Consider the following 15,832-nt stretch of genomic DNA (forward strand, 5'->3'; position numbering starts at 1 on the left):
CTCGCCTGCTCACGGAGTTCCCGGCCCTCATGCGGCCGACGTTTTCGGCCGTCGCAGTACGGCATGGGATCGAGCACCACATACCAACCACGGGCCCGCCGGTCTACGCCAGGGCCCGCCGCCTCGACCCAGCCAAGCTCGCCGTGGCGAAGGCCGAATTCGACGCGTTGGAGCACCTCGGCATCGTGCGGCGCTCCGATAGCGCGTGGGTCTCGCCACTGCACATCGTGCCAAAGCCGGGGGGTGGATGGCGCCCGTGTGGCGACTACCGCCGTCTCAATGACGCTACCACCCCCGACAGGTACCCGATCCCGCATATCCAAGACTTCTCCGCCCGTCTGGCGGGACGGGTCATTTTTTCAAAAATTGATCTCATACGGGGATATCACCAGGTACCTGTCAGGGCGGCCGACGTCCTTAAAACGGCAGTCATCACGCCGTTCGGCTTATTCGAATTCTTGCGGATGCCGTTTGGTCTCAAGAACGCGGCTCAGGCGTTCCAGCGCTTGATGGACGGCGTGCTGCGTGACCTGCCGTTCCTTTTCGTTTACCTGGACGACATCCTCGTCGCCAGCACGTCCCGGGCCGAGCACCTCCTCCACCTCCGAACACTGTTCGGGCGCCTCAGCGAGCACGGCCTCATCGTCAACCCGGCCAAATGCCACTTCGGCACGACGGCCGTTGGTTTTTTGGGCCACCACATCACCAAGAACGGGGCCGTGCCGCTGCCAACCAAGGTCGAGGCCATCACCACGTTCCCGCGTCCCCGCACCATAAAGGCCCTGCAGGAATTCCTGGGAATGGTGAATTTTTATCACCGCTTCGTGCCCCGCGCTGCTCAACTCATGCGGCCCCTCTACGAAGCCCTCCGGGGCAAGCTGGCCAAGCACGACATCGCCTGGTCCGCAGCAATGGATGCGGCCTTCCAACGCTCAAAGCGGGCCCTCGCCGACGCAACACTGCTCGCTCACCCGGTGCTCAACGCTCCCATCGCCCTCACCACGGATGCCTCCGACTACGCGGTGGGCGCCGTACATGAGCAATGGGTGAACGGGGTTTGGCAGCCACTCGCTTTTTTCAGCCGGCAGCTCCGGCCGAACGAGCTCAAATACAGCACGTTTGACCGGGAGCTCCTCGGTCTACACCTGGCCGTCCGCCATTTCCGCCACCTCCTGGAGGGCCGACCTTTCACGGCGTTCGTCGACCACAAGCCGTTGGTTTACGCCATGGCCAAGGTCACGGAGCCGTGGTCGGCCCGCCAACAGCGCCACCTCTCCGCCGTGTCGGAGTTTACCACGGACATCCGGCACGTCGCCGGCAAAAACAACACCGTGGCCGACTGTCTTTCCCGGGCCAGCGCGAACGCGGTCCACCTGGGCGTGGACTTTGCGCTTATGGCGGCGGACCAAACCACCGACACCGCGGTGCAAGCCCTCCGGGCGGCGGACACGGGCCTCCGCCTGGCCGACATCCCCTGCGCGGACACTGTCCTGCTCTGCGACGTCTCCCAAGGCCAGCCTCGCCCCATCGTGCCCGTCACCTGGCAACGCCGCATCTTCGCCTCCCTCCACGGCCTTTCCCACCCGGGTCGGAAAGCTTCCCAGAAGCTGGTGTCGGCGCGATTCGTCTGGCACGGCCTTCGTCGGGACGTCCGCGATTGGACCAGCACCTGCACGGCCTGCCAACGGGCCAAGGTCCACCGACACACCCAGGCCCCGCTGGCACCTTTCACCGTGCCCGAACGACGTTTCGACCACGTCAACGTGGATCTGGTGGGCCCCCTCCCCCCGTCACGGGGGTTCACACACCTGCTCACCATGGTGGACAGGACCACCAGGTGGCCGGAGGCCGTTCCCCTCGTCTCCACCACCACCGCCGACGTGGCGCAGGCTTTCATCGCCACCTGGGTCGCCCGCTTCGGCGCACCGGCGGACATCTCGTCAGACCGCGGACCACAGTTCACCTCCGAGCTGTGGGGCGCGGTCGCCCGCAACCTGGGGGTCAAGCTCCACCGTACTACGGCCTACCACCCCCAAGCAAACGGGTTGTGCGAGCGATTCCACCGCTCCATGAAGGCCGCGCTCATGGCCGGCCTTCAAGACGGCGGTTGGGCCGACCGGCTGCCGTGGGTCCTTTTGGGCCTCCGCACGGCCCCCAAGGAGGACCTCCAGGCATCCACCGCCGAGCTTGTCTATGGCCAGGTGCTACGCGTCCCGGGCGAATTCGTGCCCGACGCTACCAGTCCCTGGTCCGCAGCTCACCAGCGCTCGGACCTCCAGGAGGCCGCCCGACGGTTTGCCCCCGTGCCAACATCCCACCACGGTGACCCCCAGTCCTACGTCCCCCCAGCACTTCGCACAGCGGAGTATGTTTTTGTGCGTCACGACGCACATCGGTGGCCACTCCAGCCGCCGTACGACGGGCCCTTCCGGGTGCTGCGACGGGACGACAAGTCGTTCGTCATCGACATCGGCGGCAGGTCGGACCGGATTGCGGTGGACCGCCTCAAGCCGGCGCACGTGGACGTCGACCACCCACCACGGGTGGCCCTTCCGCCGCGGCGAGGCCGCCCCCCGTCCACGGTGCCCCCCACTCGACCGCCCACCACCTCACCGGACCCCCTCCCACGACCCGCCAGGGGTCGCTTCGGCCGGGTCATCAGGACCCCCCTCAAATTGACCCTGCCGGTGCAAGTCGATTCTGGGGGGACGTGTGTACCGGCTGCCGCTGGGTTTTCACAATCGCCTTGCACCTATCAAGGACGCGGAGCGATCACCATGCCGGGCTCGTCCAGGACGCCCGGGCAGGCTCGCCCTCAACTTGCCAGGCCGCAGCCAGGACGCTGGGCCACGCCCCCTCTCGCCGGGCCTGGGCAAACGCTCCGGGATAATAGGTATATATATTGCTGCCCGATAAACGGGTTTTCAGAGTGCCTGAGTGTTTGTTTTGATTAAAGCAACTCGGATGAATTCCAGCTTTTTGTCGCGTCCATTCTTCCGATCGACGTGGGAGCCCCAGCTCCTTCAATATATATATATACGTATATATATATATATATATATATATATATATATATATATATATATATATATATATATATATATATATATATATCAGTCACTATGCGACCTTCATATCATCAGTGGAGAACCGCCAGCAAGGTGTCCCATACAGCTGCTGCTGCACCTTGCTGGGAGCGATACGCACCGCCTGCCACCCGGTGACGTTATCTCTGGTATCCACTCATCATATGGAGTCGACCTGGTTGCGGTTGGGAGTTACTAATAATGGTATCTGTAATCTGGTTCTCCAACCTAATGAGCGGACAACATGACGTCATCGCCATGCACGTCCGCCTTGCCTGCAAAGTTCCAGAGGAACCATCTATGTGACAGTATCTGTATTTATAATCCGTAATGACGCACTGCTAGATGGTTCCTCTGGAACTTTGCAGGCAAGGCGGAAGTGCATGGCGATGACGTCATGTTGTCCGCTCATTAGGTTGGAGAACCAGATTACAGATACCATTATATATACTAGGACGTGCCCGTACGTGGGTGCCCGTTCCTTGCCAAAAAAAAATAAAAAAATGTCTTCGCCCATGCATGCATGGGCGTGCCCATGGGCCCATGGGCGTGCCCGTAAGTGCGTGATGTGACCGTACAATGAATGTATCGTCCCGACGCCGCAGCTCGGATGGCGCTGCAGTTAATCGGGCCTGTATCGGCAGAGTTATTATAAACGTGTACTACAATCGATCGTACCTTACAGCGTCTGCTCGCCACGTTCAGCATCAGTACGTCGTCACTATGACTATCCGTAAGTCCGGAAGTGACGTCCTCATTTGACTGTCCGGAAGGTCGCATATCGCAGTTACGATGAATCGCAAATTAGTTTTAATTAGTTTTAAAACATAGTTTAACGCCAACATAGCGCCAACATAATTTGCCAACGTGAAATAAATGAATACGCTCTCAAATGTGCCGTCCGAGGCAGAGTCTGTTCGCCACGTTCGGCACACGTGATAGCTCGCTGCTCTCTGATTGGTTGAATCGTTTTTTGGACATAGCTCGGTAACTACTTCTCCGATTAATATGAAACCTTGAAAAGGCACATCCTCAGGTCCCCAGCAATATACCTGGCAAGTTTCAAGTATATCGGACCCGTGGTTGTCGAGAAACAGCGGTCACAGACACACATACACACACACAGACACACACACAGACACACACACAGAGATTACTGGAATTATAGATACTAGGGCATGCCCGTACTATATATATATCTAAAATTATATCCCCCCCCCTCTATTTACATGAAATGGTTTGGTCCATTCGCAAAGCCAAAGCGAACGGCTTGCGAGTACGGTGACAATCCCCCCCCCCCCTCTATTTACATGAAATGGTTTGGTCCAAAGCGAACGGCTTGCGAGTACGGTGACAATCCCCCCCCCCCCTCTATTTACATGAAATGGTTTGGTCCAAAGCGAACGGCTTGCGAGTACGGTGACAATCCCCCCCCTCTATTTACATGAAATGGTTTGGTCCAAAGCGAACGGCTTGCGGAGTTTGGTAAAGAAATCGCCATAGCTCGGTAACTACTTCTCCGATTAATATGAAACCTTGAAAAGGCACATCCTCGGGTCCCCAGCAATATACCTGGCAAGTTTCAAGTATATCGGACCCGTGGTTGTCGAGAAACAGCGGTCACAGACAAACATACAAACATACAAACATACACACAGAGATTACTGGAATTATAGATACTAGGGCATGCCCGTACTATATATAAGCTAGGACGTGCCCGTACGTGGGTGCCCGTTCCTTGCCAAAAAAAAAAAAAAAAAAAAATTTGTGTAGGGGTGTGTGTGTGTAAACATCCTAGGGCGTGCCCGTACGTGGGTGCAAAAAAACATGCGTGCAAACAACAACAACAAAAAAAAACTTTGAAACCACGTGGCAGTAACGACCACAGAACCCCCCCCCCCCTCTATTTACATGAATGGTTTGGTCCATTCGCAACGACCACAGAACCCCCCCCTCTATTTACATGCAATGGTTTGGTCCATTCGCAACGCCAAAGCGAACGGCGAACGGCTAAATCGCCATAGCTCGGTAAGTACTTGTCCGATTAATTTCAAACCTTGAAAAGGCACATCCTCGGGTCCCCAGCAATATACCTGGCAAGTTTAAAGTATATCGGACCCGTGGTTGTCGAGAAACAGCGGTCACAGACAAACATACAAACACACATACACACATACACACATACACACAGAGATTAATGGAATTATAGATAGATATATATATATATATATATATATATATATATATATATATATATATATATATATATATATATATATACATATATATATATATATATATATATATATATATATATACATATATATATATATATATATATATGAATGAATGAATGAATGATCGTTTTAAGGCCATTTTCCCCACTAGAGTGGGGGTTAGCCTTATATATATATTGTTGCGGATTTGGGGTCCGGCACTCCCGTTACCAAGGAGGGGTTAATCTCCTTGTCCTTTAAGCTGGCTGTTCCCCCAACCCAAGAAGTTATAACGCTCCTTCCGGTCAGGAGTAGCCAGGGTGATTGGTCAATGAAGTCCCAAATACCTGAGTGCTACCCAGGCCGTGAAGCAGGGAGATAACTCCTTCTCGGACCGCGGACAACATGGAATTTGCCGAGCGGTTAGCAATCGGAAGCCCGAGCCGTTAGCGGTTGACTAACCCGATCCTGAGTGATTGCCGAAATTGTGCCACGTATATTCAATTGTGAAAAGACTAAGACGATCAGACAGAAGAAACCAAAGTAAGGAAGAACACAGGAATTTATTCCCACAATAATTAAAGAGGAAACGGAAGGGTAAATGTACAAGGGAAGAAGAAGAAGCAGACACAGGGCAACCTTATACAGTCTTAATTATCACGCCCCAGGACAACACAAACAGACTTACATGGAAGGAGTAATGGTGGCAGGGAGGGAAGGTCCGAGCAGGACGGCGTGGGCTCCGGCTCCGATCCACGCTCCGGTTCCGATCCATGCTCCAGCTCCGCGGCGAAACCCGACAGGTAGCGCTGCTCGTATATTGTTGCATGCGAGCGGACCTTACTTAGCGGGGTTCATATATCGGGAAGGTATTCGGCTTTCTCTCTCTCAACGTTCATAACGTGCTGCGGTTTAACAGAAGTCCCCAGCGCAGTCCGATACAGTTGGTCGCTCCCTGCGCAGTTCGTAATCATCAGCATCCCCCAGCGCAGTTCTAGGTAATCAAGCTCACTTTTGGCACAGTTCGTATCAAGCAATGGTTCCCCGCGCAGTCCGTAATCAATGATGCAATCTGCTCAGTCCGTCATCAATGGTGGCTCCCTGCGCAGTCCGTAATAGGGCTTCGCGCTCACGCTTATATCTCGCGCGTTGAAATCAAGCCGCCTTCATAGGGCTACGCCCACTAGCGAGCTTACCTCAACCCTGGTTGGTCGGCGAGGGCTCGCTGGCTCCACCTTTGATGATGAGTCGACGGGGGGGCCACGCCTCCTCCCCGCGCTCCGCCCTTCTTCGCCAGCCTGACCGCGTGCGCAATGGCGTTTGATGCAGCGAACGCTGCTAGCAAGCAAGCGCTAAGGCGCGTAATAGCAAGAGAGAGACAACCCCCGCCTGTAGGTGCGCATGATGGAGTAGCTTTGGGAGAGAGAGACAAACACCGCCTGTAGGTGCGCATGATGGAGTAGCTTGGAGAGAGAAGGATCAAAATGCACGGGATTGAAGGACCTATCTTATTTAATTAATGCAACGCAGAGTCAAACTATTGGAAACAGAGCCTTACCTGAAACACATACTAATGAAATAACTGAAAGAGTTCCTATGGTGCCCTGCGTGTTGTATATGGACTAATTAGGGTGCTACCTTTAACCTTTAGAAAATGGGAATATTTACAGGGAATTATTTACAAGGATTATTATTTACAAGTGCCCGTTCTAAAAACCGTAACAATATGTATGTATATATATGTATATATACATACCAGCAAAGGCTACCAGGTGCTGCCGATCTTTTCCCGGTGGGGGTTTCGGAATGTGTTGCACATTGTTGCTATGGAGTTATCGGCCTTGTGGTGGTTACCTTTTGCCTGCGGACCCGCAGCAGCACTACCTGACCCCGAATACCAATATACACTTTATAGTGACCTTTGGTGACATAAACACGGACGTCTAGGCCAATGAGTGTTTGCTTAAAACCTTTCCCAGATTCTGAAGTACCTACACCCAAAATTTGGTTGCTCCTGTAGGTGCTACGGTTTGACCGTGAAGGAATAACATACAAACGCACAACCAAACACTTGAAAATATTTACAAGATATCAGAAATATCGCCATCTTTGGTGGTCGTAAGTATTGCAAATTGACTTCCTTTATATTCTTCATAAGGTAATAGAACCTTCTCAAGATTATGATTATGGAGTATATGTTGTGATCAATAAAAATTTTTCAAAAATTACAAAAATTATAAAGTGCATTTCCAAGAATGTTCCGCAGCACAATGCCTACCAAAGATAGAAGGATCCTCCGGGAGGGTGAGAGTGCCCGCTAGTGGAGACAATCCTGTAATGGTTGTGACAATGATACCACCAATGCAAGTGATGGCAATGCATGTCAGGCCAAACATTGAATGGACATTTCACCTTGATGGAACGTTTTGTCTCTGTGATTGCGTGCTCCGGTTTTCGGCATAGCCTCAAAATGAACTTGAGGAAGAGTTCTGGTTATAAAGAGCTCCTTCTTGTGATTCTAGTGCAGGGATCCACATGAGAGACAGAAGGGATAGACTCAGAAAAAGCCTTTATCAGCAAAAGCAAAGGAATTTGAAACATGTTTTTCAAAGGAAGAACTTGGTCATGCCTTGTTTGTTTGGCCAATAACCAAACCTTCCAAGTTGAGGAATTTTAAACTCTAATACCTCTTGTACTGCATAATAGGTAAAGTACACACCTTGAAAACTGAGGGCATGCCATTCAAAAATCTACCACACCTGACAAACATTATGACATTGTTGGGCCAGGACAGATTCAGGTTGGAGATAAAATGGGCCTGTCAATACGTGAATCCAATGCTGTTGCAACACTGAGAACAGGCCACTCTCTTTAACGACAAACTTTTACGACCAAAAAAAAAAACAATCACACAATTAGTCTGACAGAATCTGACAACAGTCCAAATAATCAAGGATCGATGAAGGATTTAAATCATTTTATCACTGAATGTGTAGCAACCGCTTAAACAGGACTTGATGTGTTTGGAACCCACACCCAGACACCGAAGGACGCAATGAATGATGCAGTCAAGACAGTGGCTTTCCTGAAGCTGGCTGTGTGTCCCATATAATTGTGACTCCCATATTATCGATATGATCAATGGCTGAGCATTAAGAAGAAGGCACTCCGGTACATAATCCTAAATTTCTCCATTAACTTATCTAGTTTGTGCACGAGTGTGAGGGTGCGCTAAAACTGTTCACACCGTGCATGGTTTCATCGCCCTGGGTAGCTTTCGGTACGACTCGCTTGTATGTGGTTCCTTGAGAAGTGAGCCGCCATGCTCCAGGGATCTGCCTGCGCGCACATACATAAAGCCAAAACCTAAGCACCCTGAGGCCTTGAGTGAGGTACAAACAATCAATCAAAACCAGTGAAAGTCTCTAAACAATGAAATTATTGGCCAAACGTAAAAAAAACACGACTTCATGAACACTGAAGTACAATGAAGGGAAAACGAAGAAGAAGTACCTCGGTGATGGACGTTGATCTCCTTGGAGTCGAAGGCAAGTTGAGAACCGTTGTTCGGGCACCTGTCAAAAAATGTGACGAAGTCCTTGTGGAATCATTTTGACCAATTTTCGACAAAATTTAAACAAATGACAAATAAAATTCAGACTTGGAATGTCCAGGAAAAAGTCAAGTTTTGGAAGAGATGTCATGAAATTTATGGTGTTTGTGTCTTTCAACAGGATCATTGGAACCTCTCACGATGAAGCTGAGTCTATGGGCCTATCACTTTGCCTTCCCCGATAGATCGGTGGTCACACGGTCTACTTCTCCGCCTCATTTCTGGTCTTGCATTCTCTGCCATCTCCATGCTCTGTATCCTCCCTCCCCCTCTCCCGGTACCTGCAGGATGCACGTGGCCCACCAGAAACCCCTCGCCTAGTGAAATTGCCCAATTCCCAAAACACTGCTCATCTGCACTCATTTATTCCTCTCTTTTCCCACCTGTGAAACCGCCCTCCACAATCTCTTCGATCTCATTCCACACTCTCTTCCACATACTCCGGGTCTTCAAGACAGGTGTTCACCACCATCTCAGGTCATCCCTCTTCCAAAGCCATGATCTTTTCTGCATCCGTTATACCACCCGCACTCCTCCCAAAAATTTGCTTATGGATCCATCTGGTCCACACCTTGCATTCTCCCCTACCCCTCATCGGTATCTGCATCACTTGTTTGTCAGTCCCCATCTACCTTCTTCCTCCACCCTGGTGTCGGCGTTTACCCTGTCTCTCCTACTGTTCCTGATCTGTTCTGTGTCCTCGCTCTTCCATGAGCCTAGACCTTGCATATATATATTAAAAAGTATATTAAAAACAAAACAGGAAAAAACTAGAATGGCACTCGGTAGAGCGCACACCTCCGCCAGGCTGAACAGGTTACATTTTGTATCCCACTGATAGGCTGGATCTGGATCCGGACCTGAACCAAAATCTAATAGGGCTTGTTCTTGTCACCTAGCCAACTCATCCACCTAGTTTTGTTATAATCGATCCACAGCATTTTGAGTTATTGTGCTTAATATCGTTTTTGGCCACATCTCTCAATGGTGAAGAACGACTGAAATTTATTTTTGTATCTGGATCCAAATCTTCACCAAAACCTAATCGATTCGTCCTTGTCACACACCCAACCTGTCCAGGTTTCGCCCGAATCTGTCCATAACTTTTTGAGATATCCTGCTCACAGACAAATAAATAGACAGAAAGACAGGGGTGAAAACATAATCTCCATCCACAGCTCAGTGGCAGAGGTAAAAATTCATTTGGCAAGATTCAAACACATGGTGCATCCACTGAGCTCAACTGACAATGAAAAGCAAATTGTCCTCATGGAATTATGAGCGGCCACCGTTACCAGTAAAATACATTAATGACAACAATGTATGACTCCAAAAGATTCCACGGTTGACCAGCTTAGGATGCAAGAATTGTGATCCATGCCTGACCTGACGTAGTCATACATGTCCTGCCAGGTCCTGCCTTTGGGGACAGGGAAAGCCATGTCACGAGGCATGGGATTCAGGCCTTGGGCGGTTAAGCCCCTCCGTTTCGCTTCAAGAAAGGAAATACCTGCCATGACAATACCAGAAGACACGTTTTAGACTAGGTGTGAGTTTACGACCATACAAACGGAGCATAATTGTGGAGGAAGTGAAAGCACCTTTATCAAGTAGCCATACTTACCTGGGAAGTAAATTACATCGCTTGTGAAAATGTTCTTGAGCAAGAGGCAAGAGCAGACTTTAATGGCTTTGAGGCTGCTGTACTGCTTGCAAAGATACACAGACAAGATCTCAAGGAGATCGAGAACAAGGCAGGTCCACGGCGAGCTGCCAGTGGTAGGACCGATGGCTGTTGAAAACAGAACACGTACCGATTGCACTCAATTATATTCGACCGAACTCTTTCAAGTGTCCGTTCTGAGTCTCGTAGGCCGGCGATTTGAGTTCAAACCACCCGAATGGTTAGAAAGACTATAACTGATACAACATGCTGATTCTTTGCTTGATGCTCAGCATTTAGAGGATAGAACACGGACAAACGTTATGCAAGAACATGGTCACCTTACCTCTACTTCGCTAAAAAAAACCTGTGTAATGCAGACTGGATGCCATGCTCACCACGATGACTCGTATGCTCATATGCAGAGCCTTTCTCCCCTCCATAGATGAAAGGAAACTGAAGCCAGGTGGAGGTGAACTTAAACTCCTTGAAAATATTGGAGAAAGACACCCGTATGATCAGGTCATCCTACCCACGAAGAAGAAACACCCATGGACACCACTGAATAAACCTGTACCTTGTTACCTCCATTTCCATTGTGTAAGCCGAACGGCACACTTGGCTGTGGCAAACAGGAGAAGCTCACCTTCGTCACCAGATCCAGGTGTATTACGAAGGCCTTTGTGGGCACAAGTTTGAAAAGCACGTAACAATAGCGACCGGTGAGGCCAAGAGACCTTGTAGTTTTTCCTGGAACCTGGATGTAGTTTGCAGCTGGAGTAGAACCCAGAATTTTGTACACATATGATTGGACCATCCTGTCCTGTTCAAAGACAAAAGCGTTTTATTGCATTATAAGGAGTTAGGACATGATACAATCAATTTTTCATATTCTCGAGATGCATTCAAAGCTGATATTAAAATCGTGTACCATGACGTACGATACATCGCCAGATTTGCTTGCTCTCTTCCACTCTCCCACCTTGAAGTGCTTCAGAACATTTACGTACGGGTTTTCCCATGCTGTGACACAGGAGACATCACTCATGGTTCTATAAAGATTTATGGATGCACAAAATGTGTGAACACAGAGAATCAAATATAGGAATAGAGAGAGAGAGGGCAATAAAATGCAAATGAAGGAAAACACCTATCAATGGCACAGAAATGCAGTTGAATACGAAGGTTTTAAAGTACTTTGTCCATCATTTTCAAAAGGAGTGAGAATAAGCGCTCCCAACTGTGACATGAAGAGACCCGGCAGTCTGAGCTACTCTTGGCATTGCTCACAATATCTTAATGCACCAAAGAGACTGTGACAGGGGCCAGGGAGTGTCACACTGCAAACCAGTAAGTACAAATTTGGCCAGGGCACCAAACTTAACGCCCTTTTTGAAAGGAACGTGTGGTCTCTGTTTTGCCGGTAGAGCACCAGGATGACAGGTTGTTTGTATTGCATCATATGTAAATACTGTCGGATCTCGACATTTGTGGTTCCAACATTCGTGGACCCCCAGTTTTCCCGGTTGATAAAATGCGACCTGCTTCTACACTCGCATCCCTGTACTTTGCATATTCACGGTTTTTCACGGGATTTTTGATTTTCCCTTATGAATCATGAACTGCCGGGAACCTATACCCCTTTTGCCATTGAAACAATGCCTTCATATTTGTGGATTCAGCATTCGCAGCATTTTCCAGGAATGCATCCCCCGCGAATGTCGGGGTCTCACAGTAATCACCAAAATGGATCCAGACCAAACAACTGATGTTCAGATGTATCAGGTTGATTCAAAATGTTCATTTTTCTTTCAGGACAGTGGAAGCTGATATATATATATGAGTTCGATGTATTTAGAATGTATTTAATTTCAATATATTGTTGCGGTTTTGAGAACCCCTCACTTTTTAAATACTTGTAAACGCTTGTAAATATTCCATCATTTAAAAGGTCAAAGGTCGCACCCATAGTTAGGCCACAGCAACACGTAGGACACCATAGGACTTTCAGTGATTTCCTTAATATGTGTTTCAGATAAGGCTGTGTTCCCAATAGTTGAATCTGCGTTGCATTAATCAAATAAGATAGGCCCCATTCTGTCCATTTTGCCAGCCTCTCTCTCCTAAAGTGTGTTACGCGCCTCTGCCAGCCGCAGCCGCCTCAGCGTTCGCTCAGGCGACGCCATTACGCACGCGGTCAAGCTTGGAGAAGAAGGGGGCGGAGCGCCAATAACGAGGCGTGGCCCTGTCTACGAGCCATAAAGGGCGGAGCCGGTGAGCCCTCGCTAACCAACCAGGGCTGAGGTGAGCTCACTGGCGGGTGTGGCGCGGATTGATCTATAAGCGCACTATATAAGCACACGCGCCAAGCTCTATCACGGACTGTGCAGGGAGAGCTCAAATATCACGGACTGCGCAGGGGACCGTCGTGATTAACATAACGGCGCGGAGACGTCTGATTGTAACGCTATTGAGAGGACTGCGCCACGAGCCATTGTTAACGGACTGATCCGGGAGCGCTCCATTTGATACGGACATTGAGTGATCGGGAGAGAGAGAGCGTTTGGCACGCTATACGTACGCGGCATTCCAGCCCCTCGCATATGTAAGGTCCGGTCACGCGCCAACGACACGCGAAGCAGCCTGCCGTTCTTCGCCCGCGGACCCGGAGCCTGGACGGAGCCTACCTGCCTGGACCCATCTGCCTGGACCTTCCTCCCCTACCGCTACCATTCCGTGTGTCTGTCTGTTTGTCCTGGGGTCGTGATAAGTAAGACTGTATAGGTAAGCCTGCCATGTGTCCTTTTGCTTCTTCTTCTTCTTGTATATTCCCTTCGTTTCCTCTTCTTTTGGTTTTTGTACATAATTAATAAACCCACTCTTTGTTCTTCCCTTACTCTGGTTTCCTCTTATTCGATCGCCTCCGTCTTTTCTTCCAATTGAGTACCTGTAGCACGATTTGGAAACCGCTATAATCGGGTGTAGTATTTGTTAACGGCCCGAGTCGCGGCTCGCTTCGCTCGGCGTATCCATCAACGCTGCGACTCGGGTCAGAGTTATCTCCTCGCTTTACGGCCGGTGGTAGTACTTAGGTAATACGACTAATTGGGCTTACAACCCTACTTACCACCGACCGGAAGTGATGTCATAGCTTCCAGGATTGGAGGACGGCCAGCTTAAAAGACAAGGGGATTAACCCCCCCCGCCCCCTTGATAAGGGGAGCGCCGACCCCCGAATCCGCAACAATATTTTCTATACTCAGAATGCATGCATATTACTGAAGAGCAAAAGGGGGACCGCTGGGCCCCTTTTCCCTTGTGAAACTTTTAATGAGTTCTTCTAAAAACTCATTCAATGCAACCTTGAGTTCAAAGCTATTTTTCTCCGTCGCGGCTATCACTTGCTCTCCCTTTGAGGCTGCTTTCTCCCTTTCAAATTGTTTTTCCTTCCACACGAAGGCCATTCTCTCTCTGTGACTATAAATATAACTTGCTTGTTGAAATGCTTCAAGGAAAAAAGGTTCTCATGGCATATTTGGGACCTTTTTTCCTCCTCTGTGTGCACGGAAAATGAGGGCAATAAATAGTCTATTAAATTGATTGGGTTGTTCTTGATAGGGTAAAGACCATACCCCGTCATTTATATGTATAACAAGAAAGAGCAATCAGAGATTGCAGACCCTCGCCAGGACGTGTTTTTTGTGTTTTTTAAGGCTTTTGTGTTAAAATAAATATGGCGGCTGAACCACGTGACCGATGACGTTATTATTATTTTTTTTCCTTTATTTATCCATAGATAACGCTCAAGAAATTTCATCTTGATCGGATGAAGTTTTGTACTTGTCGAAGTATGATGTTAGAATGCAGGCACCTTTGACGTCATTACCATATGTTATTCCCCATGGAGAGTTCTTTACAATGAACAATGTCTCGATATTTTCTATGCAGCGCTTTAGGAGATATACACGTGCAAAGTTTTTAGGTTTTATCAAAATGGCGCCTGTACCACGTGACATATGACGTCATAATTATCATTTAAAAAATTATACAGGAGGAGGCGCACCTATGGTGAAAATTTCCTGTCAATCGGACCCACTGTTGCAGAGAAAATCATATTTATTCTGTGCAAACAAAGAAACGAACTCAAATGCAACCGGACGAGCTACCGGACACGGTTTCAACACTCGGTGAGCCGCCGGACCGGTACCGGTTTCAGCACTCAGCGAGTGAGCTGCTGGACTGGTTTCAGGGCTGGGTGAGCTACCAGACTGGTTTCAGCGCTGGGTGAGCCGCCAGACCGGTACCAGTATCAGCGCTTGGTGAGGCACTGGACCAGTTTCAGCGCTTGGTGAGCTGGAGAACCGGTTTCAGCGCTCGGTGAGCCGCCGGACCGGTTTCAGCGCTAGGTGAGCCGCCGAACTGGTACTGGTTTCAGCACTCGGTGAGCTGGAGAACCGGTTTCAGCGCTCGGTGAGCCGCCGGACCAGTTTCAGCGCTTGGTGAGCTGGAGAACCAGTTTCAGTGCTCGGTGAGCCGTCGGACCGGTTTCAGCACTCGGTGAGCTGGAGAACCGGTTTCAGCGCTCGGTGAGCTGGAGAACCGGTTTCAGCGCTCGGTGAGCTGGAGAACCGGTTTCAGCGCTCAGTAAACTGCCGGACCAGTTTCAGCACTCCAGTTTCAGCACTCCGTGAGCTGGAGAACCGGTTTCAGCGCTCGGTAAACTGCCGGACCAGTTTCAGCGCTGGTTGAGCTGGAGAACTGGTTTCGGCGCTCGGTAAACTGCCGGACCAGTTTCAGCACTCGGTGAGCTGGAGAACCAGTTTCAGCGCTCGGTGAGCCGCCGGACCGGTTTCAGCGCTCGGTAAACTGCCGGACCAGTTTCAGCACTCGGTGAGCTGAAGAACCAGTTTCAGCGCTCCGTGAGCCGCCGGACCGGTTTCAGCGCTCGGTAAACTGCCGGACCAGTTTCAGCTCTCGGTGAGCTGGAGAACTGGTTTCCGCGCTCGGTAAACTGCCGGACCAGTTTCAGCACCCGGTGAGCTGGAGAACCAGTTTCAGCGCTCGGTGAGCCGCCGGACCGGTTTCAGCGCTCGGTAAACTGCCGGACCAGTTTCAGCACTCGGTGAGCTGGAGAACCAGTTTCAGCGCTCGGTGAGCCGCCGGACCGGTTTCAGCGCTCGGTAAACTGCCGGACCAGTTTCAGCACTTGGTGAGCTGAAGAACCAGTTTCAGCGCTCCGTGAGCCGCCGGACCG

General features: G+C 50.1%; 1 protein-coding gene across 3 annotated transcripts in view; it reads right to left on the bottom strand.

The window, feature by feature from the left end:
* WDR90 (WD repeat domain 90) overlaps positions 1-15,832 on the bottom strand; it is a 48,229-nt gene that overhangs the window by 31,284 nt on the left and 1,113 nt on the right. For 2 of the 3 annotated variants that reach the window (XM_078777582.1, XM_078777581.1), the window contains exons 2-9: positions 11,510-11,601; positions 11,225-11,401; positions 10,977-11,106; positions 10,540-10,707; positions 10,302-10,425; positions 8,816-8,877; positions 8,550-8,641; positions 7,715-7,820 (exon numbers count right to left, since the gene is read on the bottom strand). In XM_078777582.1, coding sequence (XP_078633708.1) covers positions 7,715-7,820; positions 8,550-8,641; positions 8,816-8,877; positions 10,302-10,425; positions 10,540-10,707; positions 10,977-11,106; positions 11,225-11,401; positions 11,510-11,601 — 951 coding nt within the window. The remainder of the gene's footprint in view (positions 1-7,714; positions 7,821-8,549; positions 8,642-8,815; positions 8,878-10,301; positions 10,426-10,539; positions 10,708-10,976; positions 11,107-11,224; positions 11,402-11,509; positions 11,602-15,832) is intronic. The other variant, XM_078777583.1, reaches the window with a different exon arrangement.

The sequence above is a fragment of the Myxine glutinosa genome, chromosome 5, assembly GCF_964187855.1.
Source record: "Myxine glutinosa chromosome 5, kmMyxGlut1.1, whole genome shotgun sequence".
Lineage (NCBI taxonomy): Eukaryota > Metazoa > Chordata > Myxini > Myxiniformes > Myxinidae > Myxine > Myxine glutinosa.